The sequence below is a fragment of the Myotis myotis genome, unplaced genomic scaffold, assembly GCF_014108235.1.
Source record: "Myotis myotis isolate mMyoMyo1 unplaced genomic scaffold, mMyoMyo1.p scaffold_m19_p_8, whole genome shotgun sequence".
Classification (NCBI taxonomy): Eukaryota; Metazoa; Chordata; class Mammalia; order Chiroptera; family Vespertilionidae; genus Myotis; species Myotis myotis.
This window is the reverse complement of record NW_023416390.1, coordinates 11,218,822-11,236,240: the sequence shown is the minus strand read 5'-3', so window position 1 is coordinate 11,236,240 and position 17,419 is coordinate 11,218,822. Positions and strand designations below refer to the sequence as shown.

The 17,419-nt window shown below is 44.4% G+C and overlaps 2 protein-coding genes across 29 annotated transcripts in view; one reads left to right on the top strand and one right to left on the bottom strand.

The window, feature by feature from the left end:
• The window catches only part of RAPH1 (Ras association (RalGDS/AF-6) and pleckstrin homology domains 1), a 51,479-nt gene extending 40,920 nt beyond the window's left edge, over positions 1-10,559 (top strand). Inside the window, 3 exon segments of the mRNA XM_036320598.1 lie at positions 400-542; positions 3,410-3,550; positions 3,552-10,559. Of these exon segments, the coding sequence (XP_036176491.1) occupies positions 400-542; positions 3,410-3,550; positions 3,552-5,360 (2,093 nt within the window). The 3' untranslated portion in view covers positions 5,361-10,559.
• Positions 10,560-12,751: 2,192 nt separating this feature from the next.
• Positions 12,752-17,419, bottom strand: part of ABI2 (abl interactor 2) — a 66,169-nt gene continuing 61,501 nt past the window's right edge. For all 28 annotated transcript variants that reach the window (XM_036320606.1, XM_036320614.1, XM_036320605.1 and 25 more), the window contains one exon: positions 12,752-15,874. In XM_036320606.1, the coding sequence (XP_036176499.1) occupies positions 15,699-15,874 (176 nt within the window). In that variant the 3' untranslated portion in view covers positions 12,752-15,698. The remainder of the gene's footprint in view (positions 15,875-17,419) is intronic.

Here is a 17,419-nt window from a genome sequence, read left to right as displayed (position 1 = left end):
GCAGGGATATATAAAAAGATTGAATTTTGATGTAATGAAGATAAAATTGAAGAAAAAAAAATTCACTGCTCTATTGATGGATCATTTTCTTATTTGCTAGGAGTTCTTCCAAGATAGATTGGCAGGATACCAGTTATATCATATGAGCCTTTTATTGTAATTATCAGTCTCTCACGGTGAACTGTTTTAAAAGAATCAAGATTTCCTATTAGCCCCTAAGGTAAAGGGAAGTTTTCTAGTGGAAAATATGGGCGGTGCTTTATAGGAAATGCATAAAAGTAACTTTTTGCTCTTCTATAAAGCACCTGGTCTTGTGCAAAAGATCTGTCTGAACTACATATTCATACTGTCAGAATACTGACATATGTAATACTGTTTCTGAAAATCTATTTTAAACAGAGTCTCAGTCAAATCACTCAACTCAGTCTGACAGTGGGGTGTCCGACTCCCAGCCAGCGGGACACGTCCGTTCCCAAAGCATCGTGAGCTCCATCTTCTCCGAGGCCTGGAAACGAGGCACGCAGCTGGAAGAGTCCAGCAAGGTAACACCTGTGTCATCAGTAGAGAAAAGCCTGTGGTGTTGCGTGGGTTTAGCTTGCTGCTCTTTTATTCCTGTACAGTGGGGCCTTGACTTACGAGTGTCCCGACTAACAAGTTTTTTGAGATACCAGCTGTCTCTCGGCCGATCTTTTGCATTGAGTTGACAGAGTAATTTGAGTTAACGAGCTCCTGAACGAGCTCGGTCTTGGAACGAATTAAACTCGTAAGTCAAGGCCCCACCGTATTAGGAATCTTTCTTGGCTCTACATGATATATTCTTTCTTTGGTTTCTCCTCAGAAATGAGTATTTGTGAATGGGCTCTAGTGATTGTGATTTGGAAAAACAAACAAAAAACCCTGGCAGTGTAGCTCCTTTTCAGTGGCTCACATTGTAAGAAATACTGATTTCGTCCTCCTCCTAAGTCGGTTTGAGTAGAGCAACACCATTCAGTGCCAGTGCCCTGATCTTGCTGCGAATGGTTGAGTGTTTCTTTATGTATTATTAATTTAGTTTATTCAGACTCCTTTATCTTCTTTTCTTCTATGCTTTTTGACATTTCTCTACACACTGATGAATTTTCTCCAATTATGGTATATGTGGAAGGCTACATTGAAATTAATCCCCTTAAAATTTTGGATCCCTAAGCCTTGCATAGTAGCTTGTTCAGTGCCACTGAAGGACAAGTGTAATTATTGCAAGACTATGTAAAAAAAATGGAGAAGTTCTTTAGAGGATTGTAAAACCCCATATCAAATTGCCTCTGAAATGAGAGTGCGGGTGTGTCCTGGCCGCACTCACCTGCTCACGCCGCTGCTGAGGACCAGTGGCACATTGACCTGACCGTTTTGTTTTTACCCAATACTGATTTTGAGTTTTCTGTTCTTTTGGTCTGAATCACTTATGCAAGTACATTCACGAATGAGAATTAAATGGTTTTCCCTCGGTTTATTCCTTAATTTTAATATTTAGTCCTTGGGAAGGTGGAGGAGGCATTAGTAACCCAAAGTGGAGGCCTCTTAGAAGTAAATATTTGAGAATTGGTTCTAATGGCCTAAATTCTCAAAGCACTTACAGTTTAACTTCCTTATCAGAGGCTGAAACTTTAAGAAATAGTCCTCTCCTTTCTTCCACTTAATGTGGATAGAGTGGCCCCCTTTCTGGTGCTAATTACTCGATGTATGTAGTAGAGAAGCAGGTTTACTGCAGACATCTGGAGAACAGTCTTCACCTTACTGCGTGTTTAATGGTGCTGTCCATGTGCATTTTAAATGAAAGGCCAAGGAAAACAGGATCGCCTGCCCGTGATCCAGCAGGGCACTCCCATTGCAGTTTCAGGAGCGTGCGCCCTGCGGTGCAGCAGTGACGATGTGTTTGAGTCTTGATCCTCTTGTGTTTCTTCTGTTACCTCAGTCTCAGGTGCCAAATGAGAAGGCCAGCACAGCTAAGGTCTACACCCCTGCAGCAGCCAAGACAGGGTCAAGTTAAGGTCAGGGGCTGCTCTATGGAAACACATTAACCTGGGTGACTCCTGTAACCAAGTCTTGCAGACTAATGCTTTTACTTTGATGTGCAGTTTTAAAAGAAGCATTCGAGTGTCCTGATGAGCAACAGAATTCAGCCCTGTAATGAGCCTTCTAGTTCACTAACCTCAGCTTTCTACATGCTAATTAGATTTCATTCATAATTGAAAACAAATGGTTTTAACTTGGATCTTCATAGGATATTCAAAGAGCCTAAAACAGGGGTGGGCAAACTTTTTGACTCGAGGGCCACAATGGGTTCTTAAACTGGACCGGAGGGCCGGAACAAAAGCATGGATGGAGTGTTTGTGTGAACTAAAGTGAACATCATTACATAAAAGGGTATGGTCTTTTTTTTCTTTTTAGTTTTATTCATTTCAAACGGGCCGGATCCGGCCTGCAGGCCGTAGTTTGCCCACCCACGGCTGGCCTAAAAGATGTACCCAAAGTTATTAAGCAAGGGTCCTTCCTCTGCTCTTTTCAAACATCCTTGAACCACATCCATGCATGAGGAGTTCCATGAAATCAGTGACTCAGGGTGATAATTTGGGCCATGCTAAGAGGTGCTCGCTCGATGGGCTGGCCAGCAGGTTGTTGGCAAATTCTAGCTCCCCTTTCTTGATACATTTCCTTTAGCCTTCCAAACTTTCTTACTGTCTTCTGCCTTTTTTGTCGGATATTGTTATGATCTTTTGCAGTGATGTTTATGAAGCATTTCTTTGTGTATTTTCCAGTAAAATGTAAAGAATGCCCCCTGTTTACCTGCATTGCTGGACTTCTGTGTATGCTGGATGTGTCTCACATGAGCATGTGTGTGTGTGTGTGTGTGTGTGAAGCTCGTTCACTCCTGTGTGACTGTGCACGCCCGCTGAGCATTCTTACACTCTCAGTGTCAGCTTACTAGCATCCAAAAGCCATCCTCATTCTCAGAAGGCCCTCCATCAGCACTCCTAAACCCAGCGAGGGCACCTGCCTGATGTGGACGAGTCATGGACTGAAACAACTCAGCCATCACATCTCCCCTTGCCAGAGTTTGGGTAGGGCAGTGCTCAGAGGGTGGGCTCCCGCTTGGAACAGCCTGCCTCCATCAGACAGCACTGCAGCAAGAAGCTGTTCCTAGACTGTTGGGCAGTCGAGCTATTTCAAAATGTTGGATAAACAGACTTCCCCTGCGCCCTCACTGCCCAGGGAGCCAGATTTTAGCCTTCCTGCCTTGCTCATCTTTATGGTCACAGCTGCTGCGCTTTTTCATGCATGTCCGAGTCCTTGCCTTTTATTTTTACCCATTCACAGCTGACATCTGTAACTATTATGTTTTCTCTCACCCCCCCTTTTGTACTCCTTTTAGGCCAGAATGGACTCTATGAATCGATCCTACACTTCACTTATGCCCCCTTTATCCCCACAACCTAAACTTGTCAGCCCCTACACGGCCTCCCAGCCTTCGCCTCCTCTTCCACCCCCACCCCCACCCCCTCCTCCTCCCCCTCCCCCCCCCGCCCCCGCCTCCCCCTCCTCTGCCCAGTCAGTCTGCACCTTCTGGGGGCTCAGCAGCCACGATGTTTGTCAAGTACAGCACAATCACCAGGCTGCAGAACGCCTCTCAGCATTCAGGACCCCTGTTTAAGCCCCCACCACCCTCGGTGATGCAGTCTCTGTCCTCGACCTCACAGCCAGCAAAGCCTCAGATCCCGGTGCCCCCCAACGGAGTTGTGCCCCCACCCCCGCCCCCTCCACCGGCCCCCACCCCTGGCTCGGCCATGGCCCAGCTCAGACCCGTGCCTTGCGCCCAGTCCCTCCCACAGTTCAGCCCCCCGCCACCTCCACTGAAGATTCATCCTGTCCCGCACGGTATTCAGGCGGCCTCTCCCACACCCCCACCCCCGCCGCCTGCCTCTCCCCAAGCTGCTCCCAAACCGCTGGTGACCCTGCCGCCCACCAGCACCAAGACCGCGCCCCCCGTGGTGACACAGGCCGTGCCCCCTACCCCTCTTCCCCCCGTCCCCCCCGCAAAAAAGCCGGCTTTCCCCCACATCCCGCCCTCTCCAGCCGCTCCTCCGGGTCCCGTCCCCCCGCCCACGCTCCCCAAGCACCAGAGCTTCGGCGGGAAGCCGCCGCCCGCCCCGCCGTCCCCCGGGCTCTCGGTGGTGAAGGCGATGGCCAGCCAGTTCCCCCCGCCGCCCGCGCCCGCGGAGCCGCAGCCCTCGAAGCCGGTCCCCGCGCACGTGGCCCCGCAGTCCCCTCCCGCCGTGAAAGCCAAGCCCAAGTGGCAGCCCAGCCCCGTCCCTGCCCCTTCCCCGGACTTCCCGCCGCCGCCCCCGGAGAGCAGCCTGGTGTTCCCCCCGCCGCCCCCGCCGCCGCCTCCACCCACCCCGCCCCCGCCAGCGACCCCCACCGCCCCCGCCCCGGACAGAAGCGGGTCTCCCGGCAAGAAGGCGGGCAAGACGGCCAGCCCCGGGGCGAAGAAGCCTCCGCCGACCCCGCAGCGCAACTCCAGCATGAAGTCCAGCGGCGGCGCGGCGCCCCCCGAGCCCAAGAGGCCCTCGGTGGACAGTCTGGTCAGCAAGTTCGCGCCGCCCGCAGAACCCTCTGGGTCTCCCAGCAAGGACGCCCTGCCGCCGCCTGCGGCGCCCCCCAAACCTGGGAAGCTGAACCTTTCCGGAGTCCACCTCCCTGGAGTCCTCGCACAGGCGGGCGCGGCAGCCAAGGCCGCGGCCCCGAGTCCGCGTGGCAAGGACCCCGCGGGGGAGTTCCCTTCTCCTCCGTCCGACTCTGACTTCCCGCCCCCGCCCCCCGAGGTGGAGCTCCCCCCGCCCCCCATAGAGATCCCCGCGGCCTTCCTGGGAGCCGCTTCTCCCAAGGTGGCCGTGGTCAGCCCGCAGCCGCAGCCATGGTCCAAGCCGGCGGTGAGGAAGGCCCCGCCGCCCACGCGGCCCAAGCGGAACGACAGCACCCGCCTCACCCCGGGGGAGCCCTCGGAGCCGCCGGCCGCCGTGCCCAGCTCGCCCAAAGCCGGCCTCGGGGTCCAGCCCGGGTTCCTGGCCGACCTCAACCGGACACTGCAGCGCAAGTCCATCACGCGGCACGGCTCGCTCTCCTCCTCCCGCGCGTCCAGAGCAGAACCCACGGCCACCATGGACGACATGGCATTGCCCCCGCCTCCCCCGGAACTGCTTTCTGATCAGCGGAAAGCTGGCTACGGAGGCAGCCACATATCAGGCTATGCAACCTTGCGGAGGGGACCCCCTCCCGCCCCCCCTAAGAGAGACCAGAACACCAAGCTCTCCAGAGACTGGTAGCTACCGCAGGTCTTTACTGTCATGGTTTCTGTAATCAGTTCTACAATCAGCTCGCCTGGTCATCTAGGAATTCAGGTGTCGGAGCCTTCTGGTATGTTATTCAGGTAGTGTCCAGCTGTGTGCGTGTGTGTGTACATACCTCTGCAGTGTGTGTATATAAGTGTGTGTATATATATATATGCGTATATATATAGCTGGGAGTGATTCTATTTATTCCCTTTCATAATCTGAAAGTGGGTTTTGTGTATTTTGGGCACCAGAGGCGTGGAAGGGGATGTGTCCTTTCCCTTGCGATTTCTATTATCTGTCATGTGGATTGGACCAAAACAACTTCTGATGACTTTAGAAGGTATATTGTAAGTCTCCATGTGCGGCTACCTGTGCATGTTACTATGTACTGAGGAGTACACGTATAATGTGCTGTTTCTCAGTTTGAGAAGACAGCCACGACGTTTGGTGTCTCATAGGGCTTTTGTTTTTCCCCGGTTGGCTGAAGTTATAACTGCTTGATTGACACTTCATTACTGTACATAAAGGGGCACTTTAATCAGGAAACTCTCAGCTTCATAGAACGGGTCAACGGTGCGGTGTGGGGGAAGTTCAGTCACTACACGGTTGTGCAGTAACCACCATTCCAGCTGCAGTGCAGCTGCAGTGACCGCTGAACCTGGGACGTGTTCTCACAGGTAAGCTCTTTGCCTACAACACGTGGATAATGTCGTACTGTAATCTTGGGTGTTTTTATGCTGTTGGAATCCTTCCGTGGGCTCTGTGAAGCTTCATCAAGCGTGGCTTCACGATCCTTGCTTTGACTCATATAAGAACTATCTGACATAGTGCCCTGCAATGCTCAGTCCAGGATGTCTTTGGGTCACTAGTTATCTTCTAAGTGTGTGCTTTACGTAGATGTTGATCTTAGGGATCTGTAACCGTTGCTATATCAAGTATTCCCATCCTATGTCCAATATAGTGCATCATCATGAAAAACAAATCACCTTCTGAAACGTCTATATTGCTCTCTAGAAGGTCGGGGTGATTACAGAAGGAACAAATGGCCCCTGTGCAGGTATCATTAATCAGGTTGTACAGGGGTTGTAATGTGTAATACAAAGAATTCTGTAAGTGTGAGACCATCATAGAGGGAGGGAAATGAAGACGCCGGCTGCAGCCAGGTGGGGAGTAGTGTAGTCCAAGCACAGTGAGTGGCATTACATATTATGCATGTGCAGTTTGGCATAACAAATCATTGCTCTAATGACTCAGTAATCCTGTGTGCTTCATGCTACACTTCATGTGGTTTTTTTTCCCCTGTGAATTTTCTTTTGTATCTGAGAAAAATGTGATAAATTGACCATTAGGAATAAAACGCAGTCTCAGAGCTGCTCTTAAACAAAAGAACAAAGACTAGCTCCCCCAGGAGCGATACGTGAGCACATCTTGTAATGAAGGTCTGCCTGTTGTGGCTGAGGATGACCAGGGCAGACACCTCCTGACACTGTCCCACAAGGAAAATGTGCCCATGCAGTGGGGCAGATAGGAATGAGAGAGTAAGTGAAAGTTGAGTATGCAGTGTCCAGATACCCATATAACCCACTCCAAGGAAGGGCTGCATCAGAGTAAATGGCACCGACCTCTCCATTGCCACGTCTGCAGGATATTGTTCAGTATATTCCTGTGCTTGTAGAGCACTAAGAACATATACCATTGTGCATTTTTTAAAGCCCTGCTTCTTTAAAAGATACTTTTTGGGTCTTTTCAATTGTTCACAAGGTCTGTGTGCTTGATATCGTTATGCTTATGAAGTGACCTTTACCACATCTGCATTGTTGATTTAGGCATGCACAGCAACTTGGATAACATTTGAGTACAGATTGCCAAGCTTCGGTGTGCATCATGAGTGAAATAATTTCCCAGTCTCTGCCTGCAGTTTTATATTCTAAGAATCACCCTTATTTGTGAAGTAAAAGAGCTATTAGGAATAGGAATCCAATGACATATTCACTAGGGGTTTTTACTGTGGTGGTGTCATTTTTACATGAAGGTGGACAATTTCAACTTTTGTAACATACCCTCAATCAATGATGTGAACCCTAAGGTACAGCCTGTTCTTTTTCAGTGCGGGCTTTCCTGGGCCTTCTTGCTGTGTCAGTGCTGATGACAGCCCTCCTAGACTGATGCTTTTGGTGCATCATCCTCCTGAAAGAGCAGAACACTAGGGACACCCAGAAGCGAGCTGGTCGGGGAGGAACTGTCATTTATACCCCAGTCCATTGGCATGTCTGACAACAGGCTGTTTACATTTCTCCAAAGATGGAAAAGGCTGTTATCTATGTCATGGTGAAACAACTGAATCATAAACAAATAACAACACTTTAGGTTATACTTCCAGTATTTTAGCTCCCTGATGGAGTTTTTTAATTTGGATTTTTATTGGATGAAGTTTTGTGGGTTTGTTTTTGAGACTATTTTCATTATTTTCTCTGGTGTGTGCATGGGAAGCCCACTGCCAGATGGCAGTTCTGTGCCTTCCTCCACTGCCTCCTGCTCAACAGCATAGGTCCCCAGGTCAGAGGAGGAAGCCTGGACGCTGACTGGGCTGCGCTGAATGTGGACGAACATCCTGTGGAAGGCAATGCAGACAGTTGCCTATCAGAGCTAGTGACTTGGTTAACTTGAGGGTGTCACTAATCACCCTACAATTAACGTTTTGGTACCAACTCTGAAGTCAGCTACAACTTAGATCAGGTTTACAGGCATTAATATAAATGTTAGGCTACTCTCTATTGAAATGTTACCAGCTTGGCTTTTATTACTCGAATAAATACATTTTTCCCCTTAGCTACTATAATTCTCACTTGGGAAAACTATATTTTTTTTCTTTTTTAACTATTCTTAAGGTTTTTACAGATGCCCACTTAACGATAAATTGGATTTTTAAAATTTGAGACTTTTTAAAATGAGAAAGATTGCTGACTCTTACAAGTTATAGGACACGATTTTAATCAGAAAATTTCAAACAAAGTAATGTGGACACGGTGTTTTCCAGTCCTCTGAAATCAAGGTGCTGCTGGCCACTGACGGCGTATTCTGCTAAGGGCTGTGAACTATCTTAGAAGTCCCTCTCTACATAAGTTTACTGCACTGAAAACAGTGCTGAGGTTATGAAGAAAGTTTAAATAAAATTAGAGCGACAACGCAGATCAAAGTTCATAGGAGCTGTGCATCCCATTGGAGTTTCAGAAACTGCTATCCTGGGAAAATGGTTGTTAATAAGCTTGTGTCAGAAATGTGATGTCATGAATTTAGCCTGAAAAAATTCTCAGGTAATGATGTGGATTGGTTTGATTTGACTATCAGGTCACCAACAGAACTGTTTGTCGCCTTCCTTCTTCTCTTAAAAGTAATTTTATTTTAAAAACATAAACACGTTATGTTAAAATTTTTAAATGCGTAAAAAACTGTTTTCTTAATTTTATGTTACCAAATTTTTAAAACATGTCATCTATAGATATGTTTAGAAAACTGATGTAATCTCACAGATTTTATTCACATTTAGACCAAGTAAACCTGAATGACCCTGACTTGCTTTAAGTGAAATAGGAATAATTTGGATTTATACACTTGATGAGAGGATCCTATCTCTAAAAATCACTTTAGGTTGCAAGCACCTTTTGGCACTTTGTGTTTTGTTTTATACACTTTACATCATTTGTATAAAGCAGGATATCCCTGATCCTGCAGGGATATGGGACTGCTCATAAGATTGAGATCTGATTCACAGAGAGGCGAGTAGAACAGAAATATCCCACTATCTTTTACGATTTATTTTCCTTTAAAAATTCAAGAGAAGTACATTTCTACACCTTACCGGTCTATCCCTTAACTAAGTGCTCCATTACTGTTGTATACTTGGAAGGTCTATATGTAAGAGAAATCTGATATTTATCTGTAAAATAAACTTGCTAAACAAAAATAAGCAAACAATATACTTGATAAACACTAGAAGAGGGAAAAATCTCCAATTGGTTTGCCCTTTGCTTGTTCGAGTAATGAACCGTTTTGAAGAGAAAACAGTATCTGCTATAATCCCCAGTGCCTTGAACTCTTTGGGAGGAATAGCATTAAAAAAAACCTAACAAGCAGATTTTGAGGTGCTAGTGAAAAGGAAGGTATTTCTAGTTTATGCAAAAATAGAAAAAGTCACTGTCTCACAAGAGATGGCTCCATCTGCCTAACGAGGACTGGCTGCTTTCTACCAAAGACAGAAGTGAGTGTGTTGGTCACAGACGGCTGTTGACACCTAGCTCAGCTCATAAATGCTGAAGCTTTCTTAGGCAGAATATGCTTGCAGCACTTAGAGGGGAAAAACCTCAGCATCTTTGGAACTATCCACTGTTTCCACTGTTGAATTTATGGTAGCCTAATACCAAAAACTGCCATTTTCCATGATTGCCGTCTCTATATTTTTCCTTTACTTGTAAATAATCTCTCCTAGAAGGTAAGCATTAACTGGAATGTTTCAAATGATGTTTAATTTTATTGTCAGTCACTAGTGAACTCCTTTTACAGAAATGTACATTTAAAATAAAATATCATTAGCTTGTGCTAAATGGTGTAAAAACATTGTTTACTATTTTAAAGGAAAATTGCACATAATATTTAACTGGGATTGCTCCCTCTCTTCCCATTTCTTTAAAAAGTTAAATCAAGGCTCACATTGACATGTAGGCTGTGGGAAGCTTTGCTATAAATAAGTAAATAGATACAACATAGGAATGTACTTTTTTAAAGCATGAAAAGAAGACAAAAGGAACTGCATTATAAAGTAGCCGATAGAGGACATTCAAATGATTATGCACAGTTCGGTGAAGATGAAGTTACAATTTTCCTTTCAGCTTTGTTGCTATTATTTTCTTGTTTAAATGTACGCTCTCATTTCATTATGTGCCTTGCTCCCTGATTGTGCAAACCTATAGATATATATAGATATATATATATGAGAGAGATATATTCAGTACTACTGACGATGTTTTTGTTCTACTGCTAGATTAAGTTATTTTCCAAGTTACTCTTGCCAGTGAAGTATTGTGATGGCTTAGGACAGTAGTCAGTCAGTGTAAATTTGTTTTCCAGTTACATGTTTTCACCATGTCAGCTTACCCAACCCTTAATAAAAATAATGCATAGATTTCGTTTAAACATGGGGACTTCACTTGACTGTTTGTGGATTGGCACCATTAAGAACCTGGTTTTGCTATTTATGTTGGGGTACCCTAAATAGGTTGTGCAGTAAGAACAAATTAAGTGTGAAAGTGAAATACAATTTGAAGTGTTCAATTGGTTAATCTTTAAGTACACAAAGTAGGACACTTTGGTTGTTAAATAGATGTTTTTTTTCTTTTAAACAGAAGTACAAACTAGTACAAAAGGGATCCTTTTTGTTCAAAACTTTGGTATCACAATTATGTTGGACTGCTATGTCAAGGTATGCATGAAGGTGTATTTACAAATCACTTTATCATTTACCGAAACTAGAGGAAAAGGGATCATAAAACTTTAGGTTCACCTACAGCAAAAATAGTGATAGAAAACAGCTGTCTTAAAGAAAAGAAATTTCACAGAGATTAAAATTCTTTTAAGGCTCAACATTTTAAATATTTGAAGTTTGAAGACTGACTTACTAAAAAGGAGCTGCTGGTTTGGAGCAACGGGAAGGATTCTCTCCACACTTGTTACATACCACCTTAGAAAGAAAGGTTACTTGCATAAATAATTCACAAAACACTTAGATACTTTGTGGAATTTTATTTAGGTCAGTTCTTAGTACACAGCAACAATTCCAAATACAATTTCGAAACTAAGAAGTGAATGCTCCCCACGCACGGAGGTGGTTTAATGGCGCACGCGAACATCACCGGCAACGGCGCTCCCTCAGTTTTCCTGCGCGGTTTTTACTCACACCAACCTTCTCTCTGGGAGCTAAAAGTACAACTGGCCAGATCACAGATGGTTTACCTTCTCTTTGTAAACCATTTAGTTAAAAGATTCAGGGACACAAAATATTATAAAAACTGCTTTTTCATAGCAGTCTGAAGTTGCAAAAGACATTTCCATTTTAATGTGAAAATAAGTTTTTTGGTTTTGGGATGCTTTTTTGTTTACTAAAGAAAAAAAATCTCAAGATATTTAGCAAGGATTATTTGTCCTTTAAAGAATTATGTGATCGATTCTCAATAAGAAATAGGAACAAAAATCAACATGAAGTAAATCTAAGGTAATGACCGCAATGTCTGTTTAACGAAAACCTGTTTTATAAGGCTGCTTGCTGTGCTCCTACCAGTGCTGAAAGAACATTTCTGCTACATCCACCTAATGGAAAAGGCCATTTGTACTGAGTAGTTATTAAGGTTGCAGTTAGTACACGCCTTTAAACAAGTTTACTTTAACGAATACTGTGGTGGTATTAACTGAAATAATAGCTTTTCAAGTATCTTCCTGAAGACATCCAGGAGAATCTTAATTTTTGAAGAAACATACAGCATATTCATTTAAGACACTAGAAATAGTAACGAGCGGCAGAGTCAGAAACTACCATTATTAATTAGCTCGTATCTGAAATGAACCATCTAACCTCTTCAGTAAAATGAGACTGAACTACAATCTCTTCTAGCTCTAAAGCTATGATCCTAAATAAATCATGTGAGGAAAATCACCAATCAAGCATTTGTGGTCTGAGTAGTTCAGAAGTGATTCAGGCAGGTCCCCTTTCTTTCAGAGATTGGGCAGTCACCTGCCAATTCCTCCATCGAATCCTTTTCAAAGGGAAAGGTGGCCCTGCTCTCCACTGAGCAGAAATAAAATAATTTGAAAATAGTTCCTAATGCAGAATGGTAACCTGCTAAAAGAAAACGGACACGAAAGGATAAAAGCCAACTACCATCATTTTGAGGGCTCTCAAATCATCTCCAGTCAACCTGAGACTGCCAAGGAGCACAGCTACATTACAGAGATCCCTGGAAGGCGAGTAAGACATTCTAGCTGGGCAATAAACAAGCAGAAGGGAAGGACAGGGAGGAAAGCGCCCCACCTGGTGGCCTCTAGCAGTACACAGCACAGCAGCAGGCCCTTGCAAACTCTACCGTGGCCCAGAGGGAGACAGACAGCAAATAGCCAAAAGATGGAAATACTGAAGAAAAGATCCCTATTTATTTTAACACAGCAGGCGGAATCTCTTAGGTCTAGATCTTGACACGTTGATACTTTTTGTTTCTGATTTACTGCCTTGGCCATTAGGTCAGTGACAAAAGTATTTTGATTCATACCACCATGGCCTTTCAAACAACCGTACCAAAAAATAAGTTAATTAAAAGCAGTGACTTAAAAGTTGTTCCTTTTTTTTTTTTTTTAAGAAAACAGGAAATGGACAGCAAGTCAAAAAGGAAAAAAAATTCCCTCTCCCATTAGATTCTATCCTGATAATGTTGCTTGCTTGTCAGCAGATTTAGACTTGGATCCCCTTTGCCACAATATTATGTAGCATGTGAGATTTCTACATTCATTTGGAATTCCTACTGCCCACTATCTCATCTCATTTATAAAAAGATAAATGGGGAAACTGACAATAAAACAAGAAATACTACCATCACAGACTATTAATAGCATGCAACCTATAAAATATCACATACATTAAAAGTCTCCCATTACTGTAGGCCTGGCCCATCGTTACATAGTATCCTTCCAAGACAATATATGGAAAGCAAACTGTACAAAAATTTAAAGTATGCAGAAAATCAAAAGTTTTTTAAAATCACACATTAGTATTAAATAATATAGGAAAAAGTCAGCTGACCCGTGGATCCCCTGCTGCCGGCCATCACCACCAGCATCTTCTGCTCGCCTCAGTCCAACAGGCAAGCAGCCGCCACCAACTCTGGTTGCACAGTTGTCTGCCATCGGTGTGAGGTATGGAACTATTTGCTGGATTTCAAAATTCCTTCTTATTAAATCCACTAAGCTTTCTCAGCAAAAAGGTATTTAAATAAATAACTGGAACATCTAATTTTAAAGATTTTCCGAGTTACACACCAACACCAAGAAGAGCGTAATCTGTCCCAGGGTAGTATAGGTGGGTTCATAACGAAGCCGACAGCGCGGAGGACACTCAAGGCCATTACTTCAAAGGAAAACAGGATAACGGATGTTGGGATGACCTCACGAAAACATGGAGGCAAAGCCAAATTCAAAGTGTTAAAGAGCTAAAGGCAAAATAGCTGACTTGCAATGTATGTGTGGGGGGGGGGGCCTTCAACTTTACAACAAAAAGTCTTGACAAGGGACCTGTGTATCTGGGTCTCAGTAAAATGGTGAAGTTCTGTGCTGACAGACTCACGACTGGAATGTTCTGCCTGCACCATCTGAATTCCCTCGCACGCTACACCACGTCCATTTTCAGTTAAGTCCTCTCTCTGCACTAGTTCATGTTCCAGGCTTACATGGGAAGCACAGTTGACCCTTGAACAGCACAGGAGTTAGGGACCCTGAGACCCAGGCCATTGAAAATCCACCTATAACTTGACTCCCCACAACTCTACTACAGTCAGCCATCTTTATTGAGGGGGACTGGTTCCAGGACAGACACACACACACGCACACACACGCACACACACCCCAAAATCCTTGGATGTCGCAGTCCCTTATACAAAATGACAAAACAATGCACACAGCTGGTTCTCCACATCTCTGGTTCCCAGCTGCAGATTGAAAATACTGCTTTCATTCATAACTGGTTGAAAATGCAGATGCAAAATCCAGGGATACGGAGGGACGACTGTATATTTCTTGAAAAAATCCACGTGTAAGCGGACCTGTGCAGTTCAAGCCCGTGTTGATGTTGCTCAAGGGTCAACTGTATATGCAGCTATTACCTCTCCCCTTTGAGCCCCGCACAGGGAAGTCGCCGGGCAAAGCTCTCTCTGGCCAAGTCACTGGGACTGGGAAGAGCCCATCACAGCGTGGGCCTGACCATGAGCTGCTTCATCCCAGAGTTTCACGTGCTGAGCAGCAAAGCCCTCCTGGGTTTTTAAAACATTTCTTATACTGATTACAGAAATGATTGAAGCCATCTGACTTACCGACTCCACTGAACTTGAAGCTATAATTGGGCAGATAAAAAAAAAGTGCTGTATTGCAAAATCCTATCAGTTTTTAATCTATGTAATTGGATAAATATTTGGCCTTACCCCACTATTCTTAGTCTGCGATACAAGTTCAAATTCTTACCAAAGGAAGCTACTTCCAAGACCAACCACAAAACCAAGCGAGTATTTCCCTTTTCTAAAGTCAAGTGAGTCAACAACTCAGCAGCAGCTAACACTGGCCACTAGTGTCACCAAGATTACAGCAGCAAGCCTTTTATTCCCAGAGACTATCAAGAAATTTGAAAATAACTGCTATTTTCCCCAAAAAGAATGTTTTACTCAATAGTGAAAGTAAACAGCTGGTCTAACTTCCAAAATCCTGCTCCTCACACCAGTGCCTAAGGCAAAGCCTTAGGATGCCTGTTGGGCAGCAGTTTCTACAGTCCAATCTTTTCAGGACCTTAAGCGCCTTCGCGGCCAGCGTCACACACCTGGTGTGCTGGCCCTTCGTGCAACGCAGTCTCATGCAGCAGCAGCACATTCAAGTCACACTGGCCATTGCCAACCACCCTCAGAATGTTGGGAGACTCATTTCATCATCATCTACAAACAGAAACATGAGGGATGCAAGTCAGTTCAGCATTCACTCTGGCACGCGCAAGTACTGAGAGAGTGCAGAATTTACCTGTGACAGGAAATGAGCCCTCGGAAACAACTAAAAATGGTTCAGTATGGTATTCAAACATCGGTTCCCTCCTCATACAGGTGGAAGAAAGTGGGGTACGCAGTAGGCCACAGGCTAACCCTTTGGCACAGGCACTGAAGAATAGCCAGTGCCACAGGTTCTGCAGAAGATATCCCATGGTGTGCAGTATTCCTGAGAAAGATCCCAGATTTTGCTCTGAATCAGTCTTAACCTGATTTGTTTTACAGTTAAGCTGTTATTCCTCGACATATTCAGAAATGGTCACTTTATTTCAATCCAGACAGATCAGCATAGTACAAATGATGACAGAAAGATCCATTTGTTCACAATTAGGTTTGCTTTTTGCTTTAATACCGGGGGATAAACTGAAAACAACAACACATACGTAGTTTTTATCATTTGTATCCTTCATTCACTTCACTGAGGGGAAGGCCAGGGCCTTGGGATGGTCTGGGAAGTCCTGCCTATTCCTGGGAGGGAAACGGCGGCAGAGCTTCACTCAGAATAATGCATGATGGACTCGACGTAATTCCCCGGGAAGAGCCCCGTCACTCCATTCATAACTCCCTCATACCAGCCATCGTCGTTCTTCTTGATGACATAAATGATGGCTCCTTCCTGAAAAGACAGCTCGTCTTCCTTGTCTTTTGTATAATCATAAATTGCCACAACTAGAGGGGGAAAAACAGGATGTGAAAAGTAATATTCCTACAAAGATAGAACCAAACAAATGAATATCCATCCTTTCCCAACTTTTACAGCACTTCAAACAGTGACTTTCTAAACACAGACCAAAACCCCTTCTTTTCCTGATACCCAGTCCTGTGTAACGGGATCCCATCTTCTTGGGGAGGGTAGGCTCCAAGCAGTTTAAATGGCAAAAAAAAAAAAAAAAAAAAAAATCAGTGAAGTTACCTTTCAGCAGCCGATGGAGAAATACCTCACTGAGGTGCGACAATCCCAGAATCGGGAAAGATGACTATTCACTTGAGCTTGTGTCAAAACACGTCTTTCAACATTAGAATTATCTAGTGCAGTGAGGCACACCGTGAGAGGCAAGTGAGACGATGAGATGAACGAAAGGGATACGGGAGTCCACGCCCAGTCACTGAGTACAATAGTGGTTGAGTTCCCACAGGTTCTATGTGCGAATGCTGGGGGTCCGTTATATATGTACTCTTTCCAAACACATGGGGTATTATGCCACCAATTTAACACATCCCCATAACACACTCAAAGTGTCATGGAAACCAAGGTACCTGTAAGCTCTCCTGAAACTTTTCTTGGTTAAATAATTTGGTAACTGGGGCCTTTAGGTGTTATCTGGGACAGCCTCAGGCTCCTGTTGCATCTACCTCAACAGTTTATTTAAACTGGGAGAGCCTAGTGCTCAAATCCACTTGAAGATTTACCTTTTTAAAAAAATGTATTGTTTCTTATTTCAGAGAGAAAGGGAGAAACAGAGAGATAGAATCATCAGTGATGGAGAGTGAATCATTCTCTGGCTGCCTCCTGCACACCCCCCAGTGGGGATGGAGCCTGTAATCCAGGCACGTGCCTTGCCTGGGAATTGAACCATGACCTCCTGGTTCACAGGTTGATGCTCAACCACTGAGCTATGCTGGACTGACAGATTTCTCTTTTCTGTAAAGAGATCCTCTGTATCGTTTTAGATCACTCAGAATTTCACTCAACAACAATCTCCATCTACCCATCATTCTGAGAAGCATATACTGACTTTGTTTCTCATGTAACTTTAAACCTCAAATAAGAAACAAACTACAATAGGAGTTTATGATATAGTGCAACTTGCCCCAGTTCATTTGTGTGTCTGGCCTACTTTAGAACTAAATGGCTTTGTTAAACTCTGAGTTTTTGCCATTAGAGTGATCTGTTAAATGTCAGAAAATACTTCAGAGGCCTAGGAGGAAATTAGTGTGTATTTCTCAAAACATAACCAACCCCCTAAACACAAATATATATTAAATGATAAAAAAGTTTAACTATAAAAGTAAAAGAAAACAAGATATGTAAAGTCTTTACTATTTCTGTCAACCTAATCTTTATCACTCTTAGTTAACACTCGATGCTTACCAAAATGCAAACCCAATGAAAAAATAATTCAAATGAGACTGTCCCTAAGTCCTGCTAATTCCACCTCCTAAAGCTCAAAACCAACACCTGCATCATCTCCAGCGTCACGCTCGCTGCCCGTC